Source organism: Carassius gibelio, chromosome A17 (assembly GCF_023724105.1).
Source record: "Carassius gibelio isolate Cgi1373 ecotype wild population from Czech Republic chromosome A17, carGib1.2-hapl.c, whole genome shotgun sequence".
Lineage (NCBI taxonomy): Eukaryota > Metazoa > Chordata > Actinopteri > Cypriniformes > Cyprinidae > Carassius > Carassius gibelio.
This window is the reverse complement of record NC_068387.1, coordinates 10,777,358-10,803,337: the sequence shown is the minus strand read 5'-3', so window position 1 is coordinate 10,803,337 and position 25,980 is coordinate 10,777,358. Positions and strand designations below refer to the sequence as shown.

At 39.0% G+C, this 25,980-nt stretch overlaps 1 protein-coding gene and 1 long non-coding RNA gene across 3 annotated transcripts in view; one reads left to right on the top strand and one right to left on the bottom strand.

Moving 5' to 3' along the window:
• Window positions 1–25,980, bottom strand: part of LOC127933267 (unconventional myosin-VI-like) — an 82,887-nt gene that overhangs the window by 26,566 nt on the left and 30,341 nt on the right. For both annotated transcript variants that reach the window (XR_008147477.1, XM_052530114.1), the window contains exons 2-15: window positions 24,543–24,684; window positions 12,957–13,026; window positions 12,770–12,843; window positions 11,234–11,363; window positions 10,987–11,092; window positions 10,498–10,553; window positions 10,295–10,392; window positions 10,051–10,215; window positions 9,630–9,710; window positions 7,183–7,363; window positions 4,174–4,318; window positions 1,847–2,004; window positions 1,463–1,554; window positions 1,146–1,218 (exon numbers count right to left, since the gene is read on the bottom strand). Coding sequence is in view for 1 of the 2 variants with exons in the window: in XM_052530114.1 (XP_052386074.1) it covers window positions 1,146–1,218; window positions 1,463–1,554; window positions 1,847–2,004; window positions 4,174–4,318; window positions 7,183–7,363; window positions 9,630–9,710; window positions 10,051–10,215; window positions 10,295–10,392; window positions 10,498–10,553; window positions 10,987–11,092; window positions 11,234–11,363; window positions 12,770–12,843; window positions 12,957–13,026; window positions 24,543–24,659 (1,546 nt within the window). In the remaining variant the exon portion in view is untranslated. The remainder of the gene's footprint in view (window positions 1–1,145; window positions 1,219–1,462; window positions 1,555–1,846; window positions 2,005–4,173; window positions 4,319–7,182; window positions 7,364–9,629; window positions 9,711–10,050; window positions 10,216–10,294; window positions 10,393–10,497; window positions 10,554–10,986; window positions 11,093–11,233; window positions 11,364–12,769; window positions 12,844–12,956; window positions 13,027–24,542; window positions 24,685–25,980) is intronic.
• On the top strand, window positions 16,017–17,689 carry LOC127933268 (uncharacterized). The gene is made up of 2 exons (XR_008147478.1): window positions 16,017–16,367; window positions 16,908–17,689. It is a non-coding gene; the product is annotated as an uncharacterized LOC127933268 (long non-coding RNA).

The following is a 25,980-nucleotide window of genomic DNA, read 5'->3' as shown; positions in this document are numbered from 1 at the left end:
GAATTCAAGTTGAATAGTAAATTAACATATTCAATCCCCCCTCAGAAGGTATTATCCAAAGTGAAGTACAAGACTAATGCAAAGTCTGTAGGCAAACATGGACCTATTTGATAATCATTACGAAAGCATCCGTCATTTGCATAATTCAACTGAGACATGCGCAGGTGAGAGAGGTGCGGATGCAAGCGCAGTCATGAATTTGCATAAGCAGACTCCCGAGTATAATTGTGATGTGATTGATGAGGAGACATGCAGGGAAAGGACCTATGCGTCCATTTGGAAGTCACGAGGACATGTGTTGCATCACTACCGAGAGAATTAGGAAAAGCAGACATGGCGAAAGGAAAGCAAGTTTTTCCCTTTGGAAAAGAAGTGACATCTGCGATATGCAGGTGTTGTGTGCAAGCTTTTTGCGCCGCATCATAGGTGAGATGTTATGTTAAGCCCCCTGCATACGGTGCAAACTCACACAAGTTAAAATAGATTTGACAGCTTGTGCAAAAAAAAAAGAAGAGGTGGATGCTTTTGCAATACATATGAGGAAGATACTAAATAAGTCATTAGGGTGTTAAAATACAGACAGACTAAAAAGGTAAAAGGCATTGGTTCGGATACCTCAAGACAACACAGTTCGGTTTGGTGTTGGTATTTGCATTCAGTGAGCGGGTGAAGATTTCAGTGTTCTGAGACTGGACTGACTTTCTGTTTCTGACAGGGTGATTTGGGTCAGACTGCACTGCTCAAGCGATCACCTTTAAAGCCGGCATCAAAAAACTAAAACAGTGCAAGCTCTTCATCTTATCTCCTAAACCCTCTCCAGGGAGCTCAAGAGAGGTTTCTCCCAGGATCCATTCCTGTGTTATCTCAGGCACCCAGCATGGATTTCTGCTGGAACATTCATCTTTCGGCATGATATGTCCAGAGAGTAACAGACATGGCGATGTATACAAATAACTATGTTTTTTGGCCTTTGAAGGTCATAATTTGAGAAAGAATTACATTTGCACATTGGGTTTAGAGACCATAGCATTTCTACGTGAGGAGGACTTCATTATATTTAAGTTGGCGTCTATGGGCCATAGTGCATCCCGTAATGAATGGAATGGAGGAAGGCCATTGTTATTCACAGCCAAAGGAACACTGACCTATGCAGTCCTGATTATCTACATAATGAACTTCATTTACTCCCAGGCCTTCTTTCTGATACAGCTCTTGCTCCTGGGGAGAAAAAAAAAATCACCACAAGATGAAAGTTTTTGCTGAAGTGGGAAAACGCTTAACTTAATCTGCTGGAACAAGAACGTCTCAAAAGAAGTTTTACTGGAATCATTAAATCGGAACGGTTGTGTGCTTACAAAGCAAAAAGAATACAGATGAAATGGCTTCATGCGTTGGTTTTAGGAAGGGCATAGTTATGATTCGCTGATCAATACTAAAAATCCCAATAACATTGATGACTCACCTCTTTCAGTATGCGTTCATTAAAAAACTGCTGCAGCTTTTCGTTACAATAGTTGATGCAGAACTGCTCGAAGCTGTTGTGCTCAAAATACTCTGAACAGGAATATAAAAAAAAGCATTCTATGATTCATGTGCTGGGTATATCTTTAAAAGCATTTAACAGTTACACTATTTCACAGACACTGTTAGTGAGAGCCAATTATCATTAATCCTACTGCATATTCTCAACCTTATTTCTGTATAAGACGAGCTAATAGCTAGAAAATAAGACTTGGCTTTCTCATTTCTCATATGCATCTAGTTGATATGTTTGACCATTAAAGAGTCACTGAAATCTGTGTTAATGCAACGTGACCCATCCATTGTGGATATCACACAGCCTTACCAAAGCCAGCGATGTCCAGCACACCGATGAAGTTGGAGGACGTATCAAAGGGGAAGCACTGGTTGACCCGTTTGACCACATGATCAAAGAGCCGGCTGTAAACGGCTTTGGCGAGGGCATCGCGGGCATTGTTGGCCTGTTCCACCTTCAGAGGCACCCTGGAGAGGAGCAAAGTGGGACAGGAGGAGTCAAAATCTGGGCCAGGGCTTTGGCTAATGCCGCCTCATCAATTCATGTCCATTCTGTTTTACTTCATCCAACTTTGCACTCTTAAGACAGTTGCTGTTTTACCACTCCAAGCAAAATGTGTAAAAAAAAAAAACTTCAGGGGAAAGCAGAACGCCAACGAGAAATAATTTTGAGTCAAAATGCAATTTATTTCCCTCTCAATTCCATTACGATTGCAAATGCTCAAGGCTGCTGAAAATCTTCTCTGACTTTATTTGACCTGACAATAGAAGTTTCTACAGTTAGACAGAAGACAAACGGATATAATTAAAGCCGCTGAAATTGTTTGGTAATGATATAAAAGATATTTTTTAGGGGGTGTGGGGGCTTGTATTTATGGGGACGTAGGTAAATTGGTTAACAGTATCATGAGTCCCCCAAAGACCACTATTCCTAAAACTATGCAAGAAAATATGTTTATGGCATGCAAATAACTGGGTCTAAATGGCCTAGACTACTTTTAACACAGAAACATCCTTCATTCCAACATCCTCCTTTTCTGCGTTGTTGTTCATCAAGTATATAAAAAGAAAATTGTAAAAAACCTTAATTGTCCTCCAGCAGATTAATTACATAATTCAACTGAAACGGGTACAGGGAAAAGGTTCAATTCATACTTATTTTGCAGTGATAACTTTGATAAATGTATACACACAGAACAAACAGCACTTGAAACCCCGGCGAAGCTTAAAGGGCTTGAAATGCAGCAGCGCAGCGATATTACACGAAAACACAATAAATCTCTATAACACACGGCTGTTAAAGCAAAACAGCTCATAATCACAGGACACAATGGCTCCCCACAATCCTCAGGAGGCATACGGAGGGAGGCCAGCGAACTGAAACTCCAGAACTAGATGATAAAACCTTCCTGCTCTCTCGACGGTGCCGTCCCGCTGTGGGAATACCTGCTGTGTGACTCTTATTGCCTGCACAGTTAATAAAAGCTGGGCCTGGCTCACAATAATCTCTATGATCTCGAGTCTGCGAGATTGCTTTTCATTAACTTGCTTTTATGCGATTAGTGTATTCCCTCCGTAGCACGTGTGTCGAGAGGCTGCTGCGCTCTTCCGTCTCAATGTCACCTGCTTTGTTGCGTTTAACAGATTTTTAAGAATCACAAAGCGCCTCAAATGAAGCTCTGTCAGGCACAAGCTGCTGCCCTTTCCGAGCGTCAGTGTAGCCTTGTTTGAATACAGTCTCCATAATTTTCCATAAAACGCATATTACATATTTACGTGGTTGTGCATCTGTTCGCAGTCAAATAAGGAGGGCAGTGAAACCTCTTGCGACTTTGATTCTCATCATACCTAAAAGACCCCAAGCCACTCCCTCAGACAAACATCCATTATTCATACAGTGCAAACACTCCCAGTCCTGCATCTGTGCTCGGTTAAATATTAATCCACCGAGCGCTGGCCTATCATTCAGACGGCACCGAATATGAAACCCCACCTGGGTGATGAAGAACGGAGCGTTACGATTTGATCGAGGCAATAGAGTTTTTCCAATTTCTCTCCCCTTCGACAACAAACTTGTGCAGTAATCGGACTGCGGGCTATGCACGGAGAAAGCTGAGAAGAACTGGGCTTTTGTTTCACAAAATTGCAAACCCGAGACTTATCTTTAAAAGGTAGTGGAAGAAGCTGCTTGATACGTCAGTCTAGTTGTGAAAGGCCTTATCTGTTACGTAATCAGTAAAAATAAATACGTCAGTTTAAATGCAGAAGTCTTTGAATGGCAACTAGACTATTACGGCCCCTCAGCCAATTTAGTCAATGCCACATTTGATTATACTGACTAGATCTCTAATGGAAAAGCTGCGAATAGCTATTTTCAGCTCTCTTCTTGTCTGTAAGGGGAAGACCAGAGGATTCATTTAACAGTTATGCGAATGCGAATGGGATGAAATGATGAAATGTAATATTAGAAGAGATTTGGCATCGCGGGGAAGATTGAGATCTGAGGAGAGTGTGGAAAATACCAAGCAGGGATCTGTGGTTACTTTTTGGTCGACTTTTGTTCCTCATTTGAGAGAGAAATAAAACAAATCAGGCTGCCGGAGGGTCAGTGGGTGAACAGATGTTAGGGTCACTCACTTGATGACTGTGCCTTTGGCGCCCCCTGCAGTGGTGAGCATGACCCTGGTGGTGAGGCTGACTCTCAGGTCGTCCTGGTCCAGGCCCAGGAGCTCGGCACAGTATTCAAGAGTCTGACTGGTCTGGTTCTTCAAAATGCAGCCACCTGAGACCAGATGCAAATGTTTAATGCTCATCTTTAAACTGTGGCAAAAAAAAAAAAAAATATTACTTATGATGTGTCCTGACAGCAGAGCTTTATAAATGTTTCAATGTACATTTAGAAAATAGATAAAAAAAAAGGTTTGTGTGTGTGTGTGTGTGTGTGTGTGTGTGTGTGTGTGTGTGTATATATATATATATATATATATATTGTGACGAGTCAGCTGCCTCCTCCCTGATTGTCACCGGCACCCCGTCCTAAATCGCCGCCCTTCACCAGGCTCCCGACTGGAGTGGGTGTGTGAGAGGAGGGGCGCTGGACGAGTCAGGGCTGGCGGCGTGTGATGGGGCACACCTGATGTGAATGGAGCCTCATCCCCGCCGCTGTTTAAAAGCCCAACGCGCCTCTCCTCGGGAGACCGGTCTCTTCCCCGTGCATGCACACTGGTGTCCTCGTGGGTCCAGGAAGGGTGCGTTGAGGGACTCCCGCGCCACCAAGACGTGAGCTGCCGGACCCGCGATCCGGATGGGAACCGCACCCGTATACACGGCCGACGGGCCAGGATGCCGGGCCGTCCATCCCCTACCAGCGAGACGCGGCCAACGAGAGAGACGCGGCCGCTAGGAGAAGCCGCCGCCCCTCGCGCCCCGGACCAAGGAGGGGAGCGCGTGCGGCCGCCGGACTCCGCCCCTTGCCTGGACCCTTCCTTGATGAACACTGCCCGACCTACACAAATCCCGCAGCACGACGAGGACACCAGATTCCCTGTTATTTTGGACACTTTCCCCCTTTGGCCACTTTTATTCCCTGTTATTTTATGATTTCTGTTAATAAAAGCCTCTCCGAGGCCTGACGCCACGCCCACTGTGTCTGTCTTGTGCTCCTCCCGTGACACTGGTGGAGAATGCGGGCAGGCGGAGCCTAGACAGCGCAGTTGGGAAACGTCTGGTGACGTCACTCCCTCTCGCTTGCAAACGTTCGTGAGAACCCAGACTGGGACGGAGGAAAACTGGGGACAGCCTCCCAGCCACACAAGGGGTAAGTGACTTTTCCATTGTCATTTTACCCTTTGGTTGGTTGAGGCTGTCACTAAAACCCGGTTTCTCTGTCCCTGTTCTGGTGCGCTGCGAGAGGGAGGACCGCCCGGAGAGGAATCCCCGCCCACTCCGACCGTTTGGAGTCTGGTTGAGGATGGTAGCACTCCCGTGTGGGTGGCGCTCTGGGGACGGGGATGTCGCTTGGGAGGGGGAATGTGACGAGTCAGCTGCCTCCTCCCTGATTGTCACCGGCACCCCGTCCTAAATCGCCGCCCTTCACCAGGCTCCCGACTGGAGTGGGTGTGTGAGAGGAGGGGCGCTGGACGAGTCAGGGCTGGCGGCGTGTGATGGGGCACACCTGATGTGAATGGAGCCTCATCCCCGCCGCTGTTTAAAAGCCCAACGCGCCTCTCCTCGGGAGACCGGTCTCTTCCCCGTGCATGCACACTGGTGTCCTCGTGGGTCCAGGAAGGGTGCGTTGAGGGACTCCCGCGCCACCAAGACGTGAGCTGCCGGACCCGCGATCCGGATGGGAACCGCACCCGTATACACGGCCGACGGGCCAGGATGCCGGGCCGTCCATCCCCTACCAGCGCCGCGGCCAACGAGAGAGACGCGGCCGCTAGGAGAAGCCGCCGCCCCTCGCGCCCCGGACCGAGGAGGGGAGCGCGTGCGGCCGCCGGACTCCGCCCCTTGCCTGGACCCTTCCTCGATGAACACTGCCCGACCTACACAAACCCCGCAACACGACGAGGACACCAGATTCCCTGTTATTTTGGACACTTTCCCCCTTTGGCCACTTTTATTCCCTTTGTTTTATGATTTCTGTTAATAAAAGCCTCTCCGAGGCCTGACGCCACGCCCACTGTGTCTGTCTTGTGCTCCTCCCGTGACAATATATATATATATATATATATATATATATATATATATATATCCTCTATGACATTATGTTGATTTTTTTATTTATTTATATGGTCTCAATAACATGGATTTCATATATTATATTATATATATTATATTTTACAGAAAACGTTCTTGGTTTCCCCCCTAAAAAAAATATTTTTTTGTACACATAATAAAAGATTACGCCAAACTACTTAAAAAGATTTCCTTTGCAGGATTTTAATCTTTTTTAATGAGGCTCTTTTTGTCATTTATGAAAAGAATTTATGAAAAAAATGTGCTGATACACAATAGTCTTCAGGTCTCCTGTAAGACCTCTATAACATTAGGAGCAGACCAGAGTGTTAAAAGGTATTGTACCTTCATCAGAGGAGGAAAACAAATCCTGGATGCATATCTGGCAAAAACTAGAAAGAGCCCTGTTACCCCCACAGCAGCTCTCTAATGAAGTCTTTTGAGTTGGAGGAGGGCTGGGTGTGTGTGTGTGTGTGTGTGTGTGTGAGGGAGTCTAATGAGAACATGAGCATGAGCTCGGAAAATAATGAAATAACACTTCAGACATCAGTGAAAATTTCTTCCCTGACTGAACGCAGATGGTGCAAATTCTGTATAAAAGCAAAATTGGTCATATTTTGAAAGTCCCTTAACCTGAAAGAAACCAAATACTTCTAAACCAAGCATGACATGACAAAGCAACAAGCAATAAACCCCATCTCTTTAAGCATAATTGCACATGACACAAGACATTTTATAGGCTGTTTGGTTTCTAGTTCTGCTTTATTGCAATAGATAAAGAGTGAAATCTCCCAGGTTGCATATGAAACATCAAATATGTGCTGATTGGTTGTAATTTTATCCCTATATGCCTGAAACTTGTGACATCATGCTGGGTTATTTTTCTACTGATGCTATATTTATGGCTACCAGAGGTGCTTCCTGTCTCTTCAAAGTCGATATTGCCGAGATGAAGGACACCAGACACCACTCTGAAGAGATTGAGCTTCTCTGTGTCATCCAGGCCGATTTTCTTCATGGCCACCACCATCCTGTTGAAGTCCCCCAGGTCATCCAGCAGAGGGTCCTTCAGGGCACCCACCTTCCCATGCTAGAGACACAACGGACCATCAAGACACACGTTTCCAGAAGTGAAACGATCAATACGTCACACTTCAAGTGTGTGAGAAGGAAATGCAGTGGCACAGCAGCTGTAATCAGAGATCAGAAATGCACAGTATATACATCTAGATCTCTGATTGAAGGAAGGAAGAAAAGAAAAACCACACCTGAGGGTCAGTGTGCCAGCACTTCCCTTTTTCGGCTTCCTCCATCATCAATTAATCACACTTTGTCCAAAGAGCAACATTAACATTGTGTTTAAAGGATACAACAGTGAGTAAATGATGACAGAATTTAGTTCTTTTTGGGAAAACTATGCCGTTAAGTCACTGATGTACTGATAATCAGTAGTCTGATGACAAGGTAGATCACACCACTCTCACCACAGTAGAGTTTAAACACGGTTTAATACCCATAACTACAAGCACCCCAGACAAAAATACTTTTTTTCCACACAGAAACCCTCATGCATATTAGCTTGCAGACCCATGCACATACTAATAACTAATTTCATGCACAGAAACCCAGAAAGCTGAAGAACGTAAAGCGTGAAAAGCATTTAGAAAGGCCAACTGGTAAAAACATCACCTTATGATCCTGAATTTTAAAAAGATCAGGGGAAGGCAAAGACACATAATATTGAGTTAGGAAACTACGAATATAAACAAATTGGCTAGAAAAGTACGTAGTGCTCTGTTCCGGCAGCCTTGCATATACATTTTGCTCATTGGCAATCCCAGAATGCAATTCAAGTTCAATTCAAGATGGCTAAGTGGAACAAAATCATAAATGCACTGAAATCTTTTTCAATTCTTAAAAGTATCTCTAAATATGTACGATAACACTTTCTATGAAGCCTGTATTTATAATAAGGCTATTCTTAAGGTATCATAATTAATAATGCGTATTTAAAAAAAGCTTATGATATGTTGTATCATCTTATAAATAAATCATAAGAACCGTTTTCATGTATTATAATACTTACTTATTTGTGGTTATAGCTTTTAAGAGTATGATGATTTATAATTATAACATTTCCGGGTCTAAACCTTCTATCAGATGCCCAAAGCAAAGAAAAATTGGTGCTAAAATGCACTCCCAGTGTGCTGTAATACTACAGAAGAATCACGTACTAACCGAAATACAGGGATTCATTTTTATGAATCGATAAAATATCGGTTTCTGGGACACCGTGACTTTTTAAAAGCTTCGCTTAAATTTGAATATAAATCTACAGTTCTCTTCACATAAATGGCTGTTGAGATCGTATTCTCCATTGAAAGAGTAGAGAATTGGACCCATGAATATTAAGTATTCATTATGTCACGACTTGATTGGAATAAGATTTGAAATGGGATAGATTAAAAACTGTCTGTTAAGTCAATCTGAGTTCTGCTTGTATTGCGCAAATTTCCTGCCTTTGTAGAAAGTTCCAAGTCTGTCACTTACACGCTTCCTTGGTTAGGATGCATTCCTAAAAAGCCGTCGCCTATATAAGCACTAAACTGCTCTCTAGGTTTTGGACCAGAGCCTGAGCAAAGATAAATCTCAGTTGATTCAGAATTAAAAATGGATTGCATAAATAGCCTGATACCAACCCAAACTCATTATGAAATTCAAGTGTTCAAGGATGATTAAAAGAAAGGAGAGGAAAAAAACACCAAAAGTACCATCTGCGAATATGGGGTAAGAAACTAATCCCAGATCTTCATCTGAAAATGTAGTGAAACAGACGGTGTTGAGCTAGCAAATGAACTACTGCACCAACAGAAACAGCAGCTAATGAATATCTCATCACCTCCAGAGGGATCCAACACAACGATGATTTATAATAATGGCCCTTGATAACAATAACATCAACTGATGGGCTCGGTCTCAAGAGAGGGCTGTGTGCAAACACAACAACGCTGGAATTTATTACACTTTACATAATTCATCAAAGACCTGAACTGATTTCAGAGGGTAACTAATTCTATTTGAGGCAAAACGGTGATCCTGCAAATGTAGAGATTCTGGCTGCGGTCAAGGTCTGTTCATTCAGCATGTCCTCTAGACTTCATTGTACTACACAAACAAAAATAACGCAAGGATTTGATCATCCATCAAAAACAAGTCTGAAATCTTAACTACAGCTTAACTTAGGGTTGTTTATTACTTCAAATTTGCCACAAATGTCTATAAGAATGCAGGAACGAGGACACGGACTAATCAAGTTTTTGACCCAGAGATTCCCAAACACAGACGATTCAACGTACCTCAGGACTTTTCCTGTTTTGCATGATCTGTTTATCTGAATCCTTGTTTGCAAAGTATCGGGTGCAGCCGCGATTCAAATACTGAGTGAAACACAAACACAAAGTGAGGCAAGTTCATATAGGAGACCAAACATACATTCCTAATCATTGTAAAGCAAATATGCCATCTAGTGGCACATCTCCATTTTCATGGTCTCATGTATTTAATGTTTACTGTATATAAGACCTGGAAATCACATATAGGATTTTATTCAGTTGTGTGCTTTGATACAGTCTGTTTGCTATGGCCACAGCTGTCAGATTGCTTTCATTGCATCAATTATAACACAAGATCTCAAGCTTTCCTGTTGAACAGAGTGTCTAAGCTTGGTGTAATGCTTGCCAGGTTCCTGACACACACACAATACTCAAGAAAACTGACCCGGAAGTTGTCCGGAGAGTTGAGGTGAAGCATGTTCCTGACGTCCTCCGATGCCCCAGCGCAAAGTCTGTAAAATATGTGATAGTTTCGCTCTTCTGCGCTCTGCATGCAAATCCGAGACTTCTCCAGCAGATAGTGCGAGACAAATCCCCCCACGACTGCATTCTAAACACACGATGAACACAATTATTAATGAAGTCTTACAGAGATCACACTCCAGCCTCCGGAGTAAGAGAAAGCATACCTTCTCATTAAAGTGAATTTCCACAAACTTTCCAAACCGGCTGCTGTTATTGTTCCTGACCGTCTTTGCATTTCCAAAGGCTTCAAGCAAGGGGTTGGCTGCACAGAACAGACATTATTTAAAAACTGATTTTGCATCTTATGCAAAACTCAAACAATACTGCTCTAGACACTACCAGTTCAAAGTGTCTTTAGAGAACATACCCTCAACAATCCTCTCATCTATATCTTGACATGTCCCATAAGATGTGGTTAAATACCTGAAATTAAGCAGATCAAGACATGGTGGAAATGACAAAACTTGTTCAAATGAAACATAAAGCATATTCACTTACCAGTAACATTACTGAGCAATGCAACATGCTACCATTCAAATGTTTCGTGTCAGTAAGACTTTTCAATGTTGCTGATTTGCTGCTCAAGAAACATTTCTTATTATCATCATAGGGTTAGGGTTAGGGTTAACAATGGGTTTTCATGTTTTTGAACACTTCCATAGGCATGCCATAATAATTTTTTATAATTGCAATTTTATTTAAACATATAAATAAATCTCTTGTCTAAAAAGAAATATTGTCCTAACTTCACCACTACTGCCAGGTATGGCAAAAACGACTAAATTTGGACCCTGTATGCATGTGAGAAATATGGAGTGTTTTCGTCATTCAATAAAAATACTGACAGTTGTCATACCTGAGAACAAACTTTGTGTTTTCTGTTTTTCCAGCACCCGATTCACCGGACACAATGATGGACTGACTCATCTTCAGAACCCTCATGTCTCTGTAGGCTTTATCCGCTGAGACAGAGACACAGAGAGAGAGAGAGACAGATGTTTCTTAAAATCACTGTCAAAACTGTAGCCATTTACAATAAAACATATCTACAAAATAAAGCCTTAGAACTGAATCCTTAAGTGTCCTATTAGAAGCCCACTCACCAACAGCAAAGACATGAGGGGGAAGTGTCCCCAAAGAGCGTCCCTGATAGCTCTTAATGGTCTCTGGGGAATAGAGTTTAGGGATGTCGAAATACGGGTTCACAGCAATCAGGATGTTAGCCACAGACGTCTGAAATAAAACACACACATGGTCAGAAAACATGTAAAACGTTCGTTGCCATGTGGTTGATTCTGTATTTGGAGTCTTCCATATTTTGAACAAACTGAAAATCAATGGCTGAAGACCCAACAAAAGTTAATGTTGTAACACTGTCATTCAACGCTTCATCATTTCAGGTTAGCTGCGCCATGTGGAGCGTCGCTACCTCACTGGACCTAATTAAGTGCATTGGGCAACTTGATAGCGTCTGAGCAGGATTAGCGGGGTCATCTGAGACGTGCAGTCACAGTAGGCCAGGGCCTGGGCCGTCTCCTGACAGGCTCGGGGGCTGTGCTGATGAGCGGACGCTGACAGTGGGACCGCCGTCTCCCAGATAAGAGGCTAATAAGGGCTACTGGAGCACGACAATAACATGCCCATCAGCTCCGTGCCTGCAGGGATGCCTGCCGGTGAGATCTACGCCCCACACTACCCTGAGGTGATTGTTAAGCCAAATATTTGAATACATTGTGCATTTTTAAAAAAGATTTAATGACCCAAATCTGTTAAAATTTTAAGTGCGGTTTCATTAAAAGAGGCTTCAATTCATCAGAGAATCAATTTGTTATACATATTTAGGTTATGGGTGTCATTTAAAATGCTTAGCTTAATATGCACAGACAACTCGGGTAGGTTCTGTGGTGCTTTAAAAACATGAATCTGTTCATTTGAGCAACCTAACCTAGTCAATACATCAACATTGGCTCCGACAATGGTGTGAGCTTAGGGCGGGACTATCTGTTCATCCAACCAATGGAAAATGAGGGGACGGCACTAGAGCATGAGCGAAGACTTTTCAATTTTTACCTTTTCTGTGAAGTTGGATCTGGAAGTATTTTTTCCCCATAGAGATTTTTTAAAAGTTGCCAGCCAGCTACAGTATGAGCAATCAGTGCAGAGATCTTGTAGCATGATTTTCTCTTTACAGAATCATGGGTAATGTAGCTTTTCTATTAGGAACTCCGCTGATAAACACGATTATTTGAAAAACAGGTTGAAATAATGCGGGCTGAAGGATTCAACGAAATCATATACTATTGATTTACATCCTCGAAGCTCACAGTAAGTCTGTTTTCAAGGGTTTATAAGTAATTGTTAAACATCTATTTCCCTATGGTGAAAATCAATTACATTTTTACTTGGTTTGAAAGACTTCTGTGTGAGCAGATCTTCATGCATCACTACACTATTCACAATAAATAATGGACCTCATTTCTCAGCAAAATTTTGCTAATGTGCCCACACCCTAAATCGGTCCAATTGGAGTTGCTTATGTTATGAGTTGGCCAAGTATTTGTGTATATGCATAGTTTTGGGTTTGGAAAAGGGCACAGAAATGATAGAAAACAAGAATTCAAAACAGGAATTTAACTTACATAGATCAAGTCTTTGCTGTAACGAACACGGATGTTGTTTAGAAGAGTGCCCTCATTTAAATACATAAGAGAACCTGGAAGTAAATATGTAAACATGTAACTAATATATATCCCAAGTAAATAAGAGAATATCTTTGAACATCATTAGCTTAACTATCTAAGATGATACAGGTAGAAATATACTTACAATTGTCTTCAACATGTTTGTTCACATCGTCCTCAGCAGGAAAGACTTGACTGATGGGTGCCAGGAATGTCTGCAAAGAAGTCAAATGAGCATTGTCAACTCTATGACCTCCGGCCAAATGAAAAACCTGGCCTAACAACAACTGCCTACATTAACCTATTTCACTATCTATCCATATTATTAAAAGCACACACCATTTACGACCACGCAGAAGATTAATGGGACAAAAAAAAAAAAAAAAAAAAGGAAATGATGGCAGCAGTTTGTCCTCTCATTTCCGACTCTGTCTGGTTACTTTCAGTGAAGTGTAAAGCTATAAACACTCAAGGTCTTCATACAATACGACTGCTCAAATGACAATGAAGAGCGGTGCTAGGTCAGCCATGATTGATCGTGTCTAATGGTGGCCATAATGCAGAGAAGAAACAGTAAAGTAACGTTAATGTGAAAGGTAAGAACATAAGCTGCGAAATCCATTACATGACACATTATAAGACATTCAAGAACTGCCCATCACACCAGCGAGATGAGACAGGCCGACCTTTCTCAGAAAATTCATCTCATCCCTGCTTTACATTATTCCACTGCCTCACTTTTATACAAGCCATTTACATTAGGACAGTTATCATATGTGTCAATGTCATGGTTATCATCAACCTCTAAAAAACACACACAACCTTTTTTAAAATCTCAAAAAAAAAAAAAATCTTTGTTTAAAAAAAGCTAACGTGCCACGGACAAATAAGAGAGTCACTGATCCAAACAATCCATAGCTTCTTACAGTTCTTAGAAATTTACTCTTTGTATTATTCATGTTGCTTTCATATAGATCTAAAATATATTAAATAAGTTATGAAATATAGGGTAAAAAAAAGAATAATAATAATAATAATAATAAATAAATAACAAATATTATAATTTATAAAGTATACAATAATTAATCTATTATTTATTTTTCATAAGTTTTTGAGGAGACATTTTAAAACTACACGACATTTTAAAACTTGAAAGGTCAAAGAGAAAACTGATATTTTTCTGATATATTATTTATACAGTTATTATTATATAACTTATATAATAATATATTATATTAATATATAATATATATTAATATATTATTGACTTCACTTGACTAAATTGGTGACTTGACAAATAGTCATAAGGATTTGCAGACGTCCTATCTATGATATAATTTCTGTGCATGTGTCTAGCTACACCACTACACCACATGACTTATTTTTTTTTATATTAACAGCATCAAATCAAAATGGACTATTCTTATTTTTTATGGAATATTGCATTGTTTACTATGAATGATTTATCAGTGTTCACATCTTTCCTTTTGTTTTTTAAATCACGTGTCCCTGTAATCTTTCATCACAACAACTTTCCATCCCCTGTGCACTAGTCTCTCCAATGGACTTCTGGCTGAACATATGATGCATATGGTACACAAAAGTGGAAACACTTCAGGAGTTTTGAAGACGTCATTGAACTGGTTGAATTATACAGGATTTCCGGGAGAAGTGTGTGTTGTGTTCTTGAACATTCTGCCTGGAAACAAAGATGCAGTGACACCAAACCCACTCACGAAAGAAAAAAGCCTTCATGTTACAACTGTGACGATAAGCGCTTATACTGGATTCTCAAAAGTATGTGAAATATTTAAAGTCATTTAATAGTCATTTAAGTAATAAATAGTAATTTAAGTCTCTAGTGTCCCCCGGATGTATCAGTGAAATTCCAGCTCAAAATACTCCACAGATCATTTATTATATAATTTTGAAAATGATTAATTTGAGTGGAAATAGAAAAGGGCCTGTCTCTTTAAATGCAAATGAGCTGCTGCTCCCCGCCCATTTACCAGAATAGAGTGGTGCCATTGCAGCTGGGACCTGCTAAAAACATCTGTTATGGTTTTGATTACCATGTTTATCATGCTAAAATCATACGTTTTAAACCAAATGAGTTTAAACTTCTGATATAAGGTTTTCTGAGAACACAAATTCGAAGCAGATGGACAGAAAGCAGCTGTCACAGCATTTGAGTACTAAATCAAATTCTCTCTCACAGATTAGTTTACGTTAAAAACACACGAGTTACAAAAACAGTCGGTTATGTCTATGACGGTAAACTTCTGGGAAATATATTTTTTTTATTCTATCTGTTTTCTTTTTATTTATTATATTATTTAAAATCCCACGCTACTTGTACTGTGTTAACCTAACTGAGACTTGTTGTAGCACTTATATATCATTGCTCTTTTTGTTGTTTTTGATTGCTTCCACCGTCTTCATCTATAAGTCGCTTTGGATAAAAGCGTCTGCTAAATTAATAAATGTAAATGTAAATAAATTGCATGTTTATTTTAGATCTTATTAGTGTTCTGTGCTCGCCTGTGCAGACGAAGGCAGAACAGTTAATATGCTCAAACTTTCGCAACGGCATTAGAGATGGTACACCGTTGTTGCTGTTTAAAACACAATAATGGCACCATTGGAGGAAACTTACAGATTAAGGGGTGATAATATTATAATGAAATCCCTTTGTAACATCACCACCAATTGTAGCGTCATTTCCACGCCCCCGAAATGTGACGCTGAAATGAAACAAACAGTGATTGGCTGTTTGACATGTTGGTCAAACGCCCTTATGGGCAGGCCTTAGCCAATAAAAGCTGCCATGGATTCAAGACCTACAGCCGTCAAGCCGTCAGATTTACAGCCGTCAGCCGTCAAAATCAAGTCTTTCTTTACTTTTTTTTTACCTGTTAGCCAGCACCCCGACGCAGACATCCTCAACGCCCCTCGACCCGCACATGTCAGTGTTTATGAATAGAGTTGTTCCGATTCCGATACTAGTATCGGAAATATCTCCGATACCACAACAAATTCTGGCATCGGCATCGGCGAGTACATGAACCCATATACCGATCCGATACCATTTTCTTAAAAAAGACCTAGTTATGACCGCAAGCTTTGCCTAACCGCTGCACGGTTCTTCTTCGCTGCTCAAAATGCATTGAAAACACAGGAAGTTGTGCTGTGTTGCCACAAGCAACCCCTGTTTTACGGTGTACATTTTAGGACATCCTCAGATCTCAGTCATCAAATGAAAAGGCGTCATGCCTCAGACTAAAAGGCTTCAGTCATCGGACAAAACGGCATCGCGTCTCTGACTGAAAAGCTTCAGGTCTCAGGAAAAACGACGTCAGGTGTCAGGTCTCATACAATTAACGTTAGGCATCAGACGAAACAGACTCAGAAAAAAAGTCATCAGACGAAACGGACTCAGACAAAAAGTCATCAAACGAAAAGGACTCAGGTGGAGAATCGCGTTGCCCCGCCCCATGTGACGTCACACGCACGCCGTTCACAGGAAGTAGTAATGGTTGATTGATGGCAAAAGGAGGTAAGCAGCGTCTGATATTTTATATTTTAACAGTTTTATTCAAATGTTACACTAATTAAGTTATATAGGAAAGAGAACATGCTTTTCGAGAGTCTTGTGTGCACGTTTAAAAAGTTAGTTAGCCATATTGCAACTAGCCAGCTTTTATTTTGGCCAAGTAGTAAAATTACCCTTACGAAAAAAACATGATTTTACTATATATAAAAAAAACCACACACACACAAAATTAAATCATGGTATCCACAGATTAACCATGGTTTTGCTACTCACCATAGTTTAACCATGGTGTTTGTGGTAAAACTGTGGGTATACAAATGGTACGTTAATCATTACACTAAAAAAACATGTTACTACACTTTTACTATAATAAAACCATGGTCACTTTACGTCTTGGTAAAGCAAATTCTTTCAAGTTATTAGATTGAAATCTTGGTCTAATTATAACATACCTGTATGAGTCTAACACCAGTTGTTGAATTAAATGATTTTGTAAATACAATGGTTCTGTCTTATAATTAAATATATATTTGTTTGTTTCAGTCAATCAAGTTATCGCTGACATTTTCTGGGTAAGCGTGGCTATGCTGAGCAGGACGATTACCTGGATTCACTACCCATTTAGATTTCCAGGCAACAAATAAGCTCCTCCATGCCAGAGAATTACTGTTCGTTCAATCAAAACCTGCATGTCATCCTGGACTGTACAGAAATCTGCTGTGAAAGCCCTACATCACTGAAACTCCACTCTGAAGTTATAAGTGCACTACCACATTCAAAGGTCTGGTTGGGGTAGCTCTGTGTGGTGCAGTGGAGATGTGGTTATGGCAGACAAGGGGTTCACTATTGAATATATGCTCTCCAGTATTGGTGCTAGACGGATCATTCCACCTTTCAAATGTGCCAAGCAGTTCAGCAAACAGGACTGTGAAAAAACACAGGACCACTGCACGCCTCAGACTTCTGGTGGAAAGAGTGATTCGAAGGGTCAAGGAAATACACATCTGGGATTCTGTTGTGCCACTCACCTTGTCAGGAAGAATTAATCAGATCTGGCATAATTGCTGTTTTATGGTTTATTATCAGGGACCAATGTTTCTTGAGCAGTGAATCTATATTATTACAATAGTAGTGTTACAGTGTTAACATTTGATAGTAGTTTTTTATTTATTACATTTTTTTACCTTTTCAGTTAGTTGCAATGCATACCTACCACCATTAAATGTGTTTTTCCTTTTTTTATTGTAATGTAAAATTGTATATTTTGTATAATGAAATTATTTAAATAAAATGTCCCTGAAAATAATTTCACAGACACAATGAAATAGTTGACAATGAAAAGTATTTTTATAATAACTCATGAAAAAAATCTTCTTTGTTATATCACACAATGTATCAAATGTAAATATACGCAAGTAGTAAAAGAATATGCATATCATATACATTACAGAAGATTTCATACAAAAAGTATTCACCTTGGTATGTACATTTATCTAATTAATAGCAAGTACAATATATTTATTGTTATAATTTGTGATGTATCTAATATGTTATCAAAGATCTACTACAAAATATGCTACATACTACTCAACTACATAAAGTATATATTTACTATGAATGTAAAAATAAATCTTAGGTTCATACTATAATATGAACAGAATCTGTCCATTCATACCACTGAAAGATACACATCCAGATAAACGTTATAACAGTACTTTCATTGATGTTATGAAGGCATCATCTCGCCAGATCATCTGTATTATGAAATCTGATTGTGTGTCAGTCACAAAGTCACACCAGTGTAGACCAGTCACTGCAGTCTGACCTTGTACCTGCCAGTAGTACTTATGGGTCTCTTTAAGTTTGGCTAGTCCTCTTTGAATTTTCATAAATGGAACCTGAGCAATGTTTTCAGCAGAGGTGCTTTTTACCTCCACTAGTCCAAACGAATGTTTCAGATGGATCATGCACTCGTCCGTCTGGCCAAATTTAAAATTACAGCCAAACTGAAAACCAAGCACAGGTAGTGGGGGGAAATTAAGATCAGGAACACCTGCAGCTATACGGGGACACTGGAATGAAAGTGGACTGCCAAGAGGTACAACTCTACTTTTGACATGCCCTCAAGTATTTGCGGCAGCAAAGGCTTGGGATTAATCTGACGTAGTTTTGCACCAGAAGCCAAGACATCAGCATCTGGAAGTGACCTAAAGAAATGAACACAAATGATGAGTCGTGAAGACATTAAGCTATAGCTGTGCGCACACACACACACACAAACAGAGTTGTGAATTACCTGTGTAAGCCTTTTAATTGGGTAGACTTGGTTCCATTCTTCCCAACTGATTCTGGTTTCAGGACACAAAGTTCACTCGCTGCCTCTGGATGAACTCCCTTAATATAAAATGAATACAGTAATAGTTAAAGATTGTTTACTGATCTTGGGTGGTTTTCATTTATATATTTGTTACTTAATCTGCACTCTTGTTCATTATTAGTATATGATGTTTAAATGTTTACATATACTTTCTTTGAGTTAATAGTTTTCTTACCAATGCAGAAAAAAGAAAAATACATGCCTGTGCTCTTGGACGATGCCATCTCTGTGGCTCACTTGATTTTATTCATCTTCTTAGTTGTGTTTCACTCCAAGATAAAAGCATTAGATGCTGTAAACATTTTTTTTCCATTTGTATAAGGATATTGTATAACATCAGTGAAGAAGTACATTATCGATTAAACTTAACGGTAACACTTCCTATGAAGCCCGTATTTAAAACAAATTATAAGAGAATTCTTATGGCATTATGATGAATGCATAATGTATTAGAAAAAAAACTTTGTAATATGTCATATCATCTCATGAGTAATCATAACAACAGTTTTAATGTGTTATAATGTTTACTTATTTGTGGTTATAGCATTTAAGATTATGATTTATAATACGCAATGAATATAATGCATCCACTTAACTTACAATAGAATGTTTCCCTTAGATATAATACAAGTCTCATATCTTGGCATTGTTGTTTTGTTACTTTACTCAAAGCAGGCAAATACCACTATACATAATTACAACAATAATAATGAAAATAAAAATATTATTTTTCCTTAAACAACCAACATATCAAATATCTGATTAGATGAATGTGTAATATGGCACTTTTGATTTTAACAATATTTATTGTAATATCAATAAGATAGTAAGATACTGTATATATTTTAAATAAATAATGTCACGATATAAGACTTATAAACCATTATGAAGTTAAATAAGTATAAGTTTTATACGTATAATTGTTATAATTATTTATGAGATGAAACAACAGTTTTTCTATATTTAATGCATTGTGGTTTTATTATAGTAAAAGTGTAGTAACATTGTTTTTTTAGTGTAATGATTAACGTACCATTTGTATAACCACAGTTTTACTACAAACACCATGGTTAAACTATGGTGAGTAGCAAAACCATGGTTAATCTGTGGATACCATGATTTAACTATATCGACCATGTGTTTTATTTATTTATTTATTTATTTATTTGTGGTTTTTGATAGTAAAATCATGTTTTTTTTCGTAAGGGTAATTTTACTACTTGGCCAAAATAAAAGCTGGCTAGTTGCAATATGGCTAACTAACTTCTTAAACGTGCACACAATACTCTCGAAAAGCATGTTCTCTTCCCTATATAACTTAATTAGTGTAACATTTGAATAAAATATAAAATATCAGACGCTGCTTACCTCCTTTTGCCATCAATCAACCATTACTACTTCCTGTGAACGGCGTGCGTGTGACGTCACATGGGGCGGGGCAACGCGATTCTCCACCTGAGTCCTTTTCGTTTGATGACTTTTTGTCTGAGTCCGTTTCGTCTGATGACTTTTTTTCTGAGTCTGTTTCGTCTGATGCCTAACGTTAATTGTATGAGACCTGACACCTGACGTCGTTTTTCCTGAGACCTGAAGCTTTTCAGTCAGAGACGCGATGCCGTTTTGTCCGATGACTGAAGCCTTTTAGTCTGAGGCATGACGCCTTTTCATTTGATGACTGAGGTCTGAGGATGTCCTAAAATGTACACCGTACTGTTTAGAGCAGCGAAGAAGAAATGAAAACGCGTTAGCAGCCCTTATCTATATATGACTGGATCACTCATCACATTCTAAACTGCCAAAAGACAGTGAAGCCGCTACTATATTATAGATCAGTGGTTAGCAGTATGTCTCTGTAGTACCGGTAGTTACAGACTCTCGAGTATATTCAGTACCGGCAACTGCGTTCAGTCGCTTCCGTGTAAGTCAAAGCGCAGGGCTCCAGACAGTAGCCGAATATATACTAGTGTCTGTGAATATTAAACTGCAAAATACTATTTAAATATTACTCCCGCAAAATCTACATCTCTGTGGGTGACTGGCACAGATGCGCGAGAGCTCGCTGTTTTGTAGTCTCTGCTGTGTGTCATGAGGACACGAACGCATAAACCGTCACTTCATGAGAATTTACCGTTTCATTTGAGAATACTGTCATATCATAAACACAGACACTCAAAGATCTTCATGGCAGCCCATTAAAATAAATGTTTGGTTTACATGAGTAAATTGACAATATATAAAGCTACTGTTGTAGCCTACAGTAATAATAATACGTCTCTATAATAATAATAATTATGCCTAGATGGTTGCTTGTTTTTTACTTGTTTTGTTGTAAAGAGATTATCTGATTAATAGATCTTTTTTTTATATTCCTAGACTTATTTGTTGCAGTTTTTTTATACAGTTATATTGTAAAACTTAAATACCTTTTTTAGTTTGCGGTGTTAGATTTTTGGCTGCATATGCATATGCAAGTTCTTTTTTGCATATGAAAATAAATAATACTGTCAAATTCATGTTAGATAATAAAAATACTGTAATAAATACAGTAGTTCACCATGTATTTGTTCATGTTTTATTGAGGGATCTGTCTGAAGCACACCATAAAAAGAATTCTAGCAATTTACACAGGGCTAGTAGTATATACAGCTGTATATACAGATACACACCCAGGTATCGGATCAGTACTCGGTATCGGCCGATACCCTGAGCCCAGGTATCGGAATCGGTATCGGGAAGAGAAAAAGGGTATCGGAACATCTCTATTTATGAATAGATTAAATTAAACGGGACAAATTTAATCTTGACAAACTATATATCGTTATAAAAATCTAAGCCTCAAGCATCAACGACAGATCGCTGTTTTTCAATGGAAAGCTTATAAAGACTGTATTTGCTATATTTGTGTAAGCAGTACACATAAAAACATGAACAATGGAAACGCTGTACATACCAGATCCGTCGTAATAACGAGTCATAAACATCCACAGCTGTAAATCCCTGTTTAGTTAGAAAGGTAAGGGTCTAATGAACGACATCTCATGAAGCACGTTTAGTCCAACGAAGCAATAACCTTGTAATATGGATCATAATTCCTTTGTTTACATTTCAGTTCTTCAGCGACATAACTGTTTGTGTCCGTTATGGAATACCTCACGGTCGGAAACTGCATCTTGATAGTAAAAAACGGCATGGTTTTGCAGCGTACAGTGTCACAAACAGAATGAGGCGATCCACCGAAAAAAAAAAAAAAAAAGTGTATGAAAGATAGTATATTTGAATTTTGGCGCTCCCTCCTGAGGGCTTGTGATGCGCTCTGACGCACCTGTCAGCTGATGGAGGCGGAACTTATAGCCATCGCCTTTTTCTTTGTTTCTTTTATTTTCAACAGTTTTTATAAATGTGAGAGTCTGTTTTATGTTGAATGTGAATGCAAATCAGCCCAAATCAGCTCACTATTACTGCATGATCACAGCTATCAAAGTGAACGCGTCTATATGAATAAAGAGAGTGGATTATTTACTTCGGCACATTTGTGTTATTACCATCTGTATAAGTGGCCATCAACACATCAGCACTTATTTGCATTGTAATTCATTGTAAATGCTACATTTCTAGCAATCTCAGAATTTTCTGTAATTGACAAACAAAGTTAAATCTTTTTTTTTTTTTCTTACTCAAATTGTTCTTATTGTATTTTTCTAGTGCTCAGATAAATCACTTATATGATGTCTAAGTTTCTGTCTAGTGTTTTATAACTGAAAAAAACTATGCAGTGGCAAAGTTTACTGACTAAATAATTTGTAGAAGCCTTCAATACTATTGGGAAATATATTTTCTTTTATTTGGGGGGTGGGGGGTGTAGACAGTCTCCTAAAAAAATTAGCAGGAGCCACATTTTTCAGGATCTTATTCAGATTTGAAATAGAAACTCATGAGACATGTGACTTTCAACCCGTTACTTTTCTAGATTGCTCCAGGACTCATTTCATGTATTTTTATATCAAATAAAAAAATATTTAAGTGTGGTAAAAAAAAAAAAAAAAAAAAAAAAACTATTCAAGGCACTTCAGGGTATATAACTTTTAATATTTTTGAGCATTATCAAATCTGGTTGATAAAAAGTAAAGCCCAAAGGGTCTTCTTTTCAAAGACACCGAAATGATGTTTGTAACACACTGAAGTAGGAAATTGTTACAATTATAAATTAGGTAGAGCACTTTCAGCTGTGAGTCCCATAATGGGGGGGGGGGGGGGGTTAACAGGTTAACTTCTCCTTCAATGCAATCTTTAATGAGTAAGTTTTTTATAAGAATTATAAAATTATACAAAATTAAGTTAATATTACTTATAAGATGTTATTTCAGGAACCCCTTGATTCAGAAAACCAAAAACATGCTGATCATAACTGAAGCATATTTTTATTGAGTCATTGAATGTACAGTATGAATTGCATTTTTAAATAAATTAATAGATTAGATGCATAAAAAAAAATGGACATCACATCAAGAACATATAATTTTATATAGTCAATGTCATACAAAGATTTTAGACCCCATATTGTCTGTTTTTGATCAATTTCACCATCAAAAATACTTACAAACAGAACCACAGCACTGTTTTGTGTCTCTAAACAACATAACATGTTTCCTTCCTGAATGAAGCAACCGTTTAAATGATTTGGTTCAATCGTAATGACTCACTTATTAACAGTGACTACATTTACATGGACAGCAGTAATCTGATTATTAACCTTATTCTGAATAAGACAATATTACGATTAAGGTGTTTACATGAGAGGTTTTTAGAATATTCCTTTCATTTTAACGTTTTCGTACATAGATCAATTAATTGCATATTAATGGCAAAGTTTAATGCAGTTAAATAAGTATAAGTGCAGTTAATTATTTGTCATGGTGTATGTGCAAACAGACGACGGCGTTGTTGAAGCCATGCTCTTTTATTTCCCGTCAAACGGTTTACCACTGCCATGTGTCGCAAAATGTGGCTGTTGAATGACCTACTGGCGGTTTTAATTTCACATTTAAAGTATCTTTTCATTATTTTTTTTTATTTTTATTATTATTATTTCAAATAGCTAAACATTATTTATGCATTTAATGTAACTGTAGTCCTTAAGATGTCAGCACAACAACACACTCAGCAAAATATTGTATAATTATTCTTATAAATAAAATTCCAGAAAATATAAAGATCTATTTTTCGTCAATATTGCACGACCCCATTTATTACATTTATTAAATTTTCCTTTGTGAGAATGTCTTCATAAGTCGCTTTTGTCACGTTTTTTATTTTCAGATATCATACACCCAGTGCTACAGTCTCTAAGGGACTGGTAAGCAGCTGAAACACAGGTGGCTTTTTTAGTCTAATGAACCTACACTGAGTGTAACGTGACCTGCACACCTGCCGCAGGCAGAGCTCATTACTTATTCAAATCCCCTGCAAGTGACACCCTTACATGGCACAGCACTATTCCACATACACGTTCTCACATTTTACCTATTGCTCAGATACCCGAAGGCCTTTTATACACATCATGAAGTTAATCAAGCGTGTGGTGGGAAAAACTCAACACGTCAGCAGAAACACTGATCACATGATCTCCTGAGGTAGTCTGGTCTCAGTGGAGGAACAGAACATCAAAGGTGCTTGGCAACTAAGCTAAGGTTTCCTTCGTATGAGGCACAATAATGTGAATTAAATCAATGGGTGCCACCTGCTTGATCACTGGGTAAATGCTAACAGGATGCATTTCAAGGGCAGTAAAACTGACGTCTTACCTTTCCTCTCTGATTGAGAGGTTCTATGGTGAGGGCATCCGCACCGATATCCACTATCATGCCCAACTGGAACCCGTCAGTTGGGTGGGGCGCCCACACAGGCCTCCCATCCTCCATTGCAGCCCGTAGCTACACCGCAGCTCTGGAAGACAGACACACAAGTTTCATCACTGACTTGGCCGGCAGTATGCAAAGCTTTGCCGACAGAAAAATAATTGTTTTGTTTAACACAAACCACGTGACTGTGAACAAATTGTTTTTCAGTATGCTGCAAGTGGAGGCCGACAAGGGTTGTCTCTAGTACATAGATGATAATGAAAATAACAAAACATCTTCCATTCATTAGCCACTTCGAAATCTTGATATGCATAATGAACAAATACACACTGAAACGAGAAACTAGATCACTGAAGACAATGTGAGTGGTGCTTTCCTAGGCAATTCTGCCTGCCTTAATGTGTGGTTGCCAGAGAATTGTTAGCGAGTCCTTGCAGGTTGCAAGACCCTTCCTAGTGTCCTCTGGTTGCAATGGCATTGGTAAGACACATTTCCAGGATCTCCCAAATTTATATAGGATTTTCATATTTTTGCTCCCTATGACAGATGAGCAGAACTTTTAAGTTGGCCATGAAGCAGCTGTCACCCTCTCACTTAATTACCATGGTAAAATAAATGAATAAATCGTGTATATGACCAAAGAAAATAAATAACCATCAATATGTTTGTTAAGAAATCTTGTTAAGAAATTGCTAGGGTACTTAGATTTCATCATTTCGTGCATCTTTACTGATCAGATGTCTACTGAATCATGAATATACCAAGTGTAAACACCCTCCAGGATGCGAGAAGGACAGCAATCTGATCACTCAAACGTTAAACTTTGAGACATATAGTACATAGGGAGTGTATGGGAATTTTTATTCTTTTTTTTTATCATCTGTGATTTGAAAATCATGAACAATGTTAACTGTGATGCATGCCTTAGCAAAAGTTCTATGGTCTGATTTAGAGATGCACAATATTATCTGAACATCATTGGAATCAGCCGATATCGAGCATCCTTAGTCTGACTGGTCTCACATTATTATGAAAGGGGAAATGTCTTCTTCCATGCAGTCTAATGATGTTTCGGGAAATTAGGCCATTGTCAGACAAATGTCTTGTCAAGGACTTGTCATTTCAACAACAGTTCTATTTTAGTCTCCTTGCTTATTGCTCCATATGTTTTTTTTTCGTTGATCTTGTTATTCCCTTCAGGTATGGGCTTATCCTGTAAAAGTGGATTGCTTTCTGAGCCATCTTTATCTGCACTGTCTCTCCTCTTGAGAGAACAGTTGGTGGCCCTATCTGATCTCTTTCTGATCCTACCATAAACCATTGACTTCTTATAGTGTTCAATATAATTCCCTATTAAGAGCAGGTGATTTATCTGAAACAC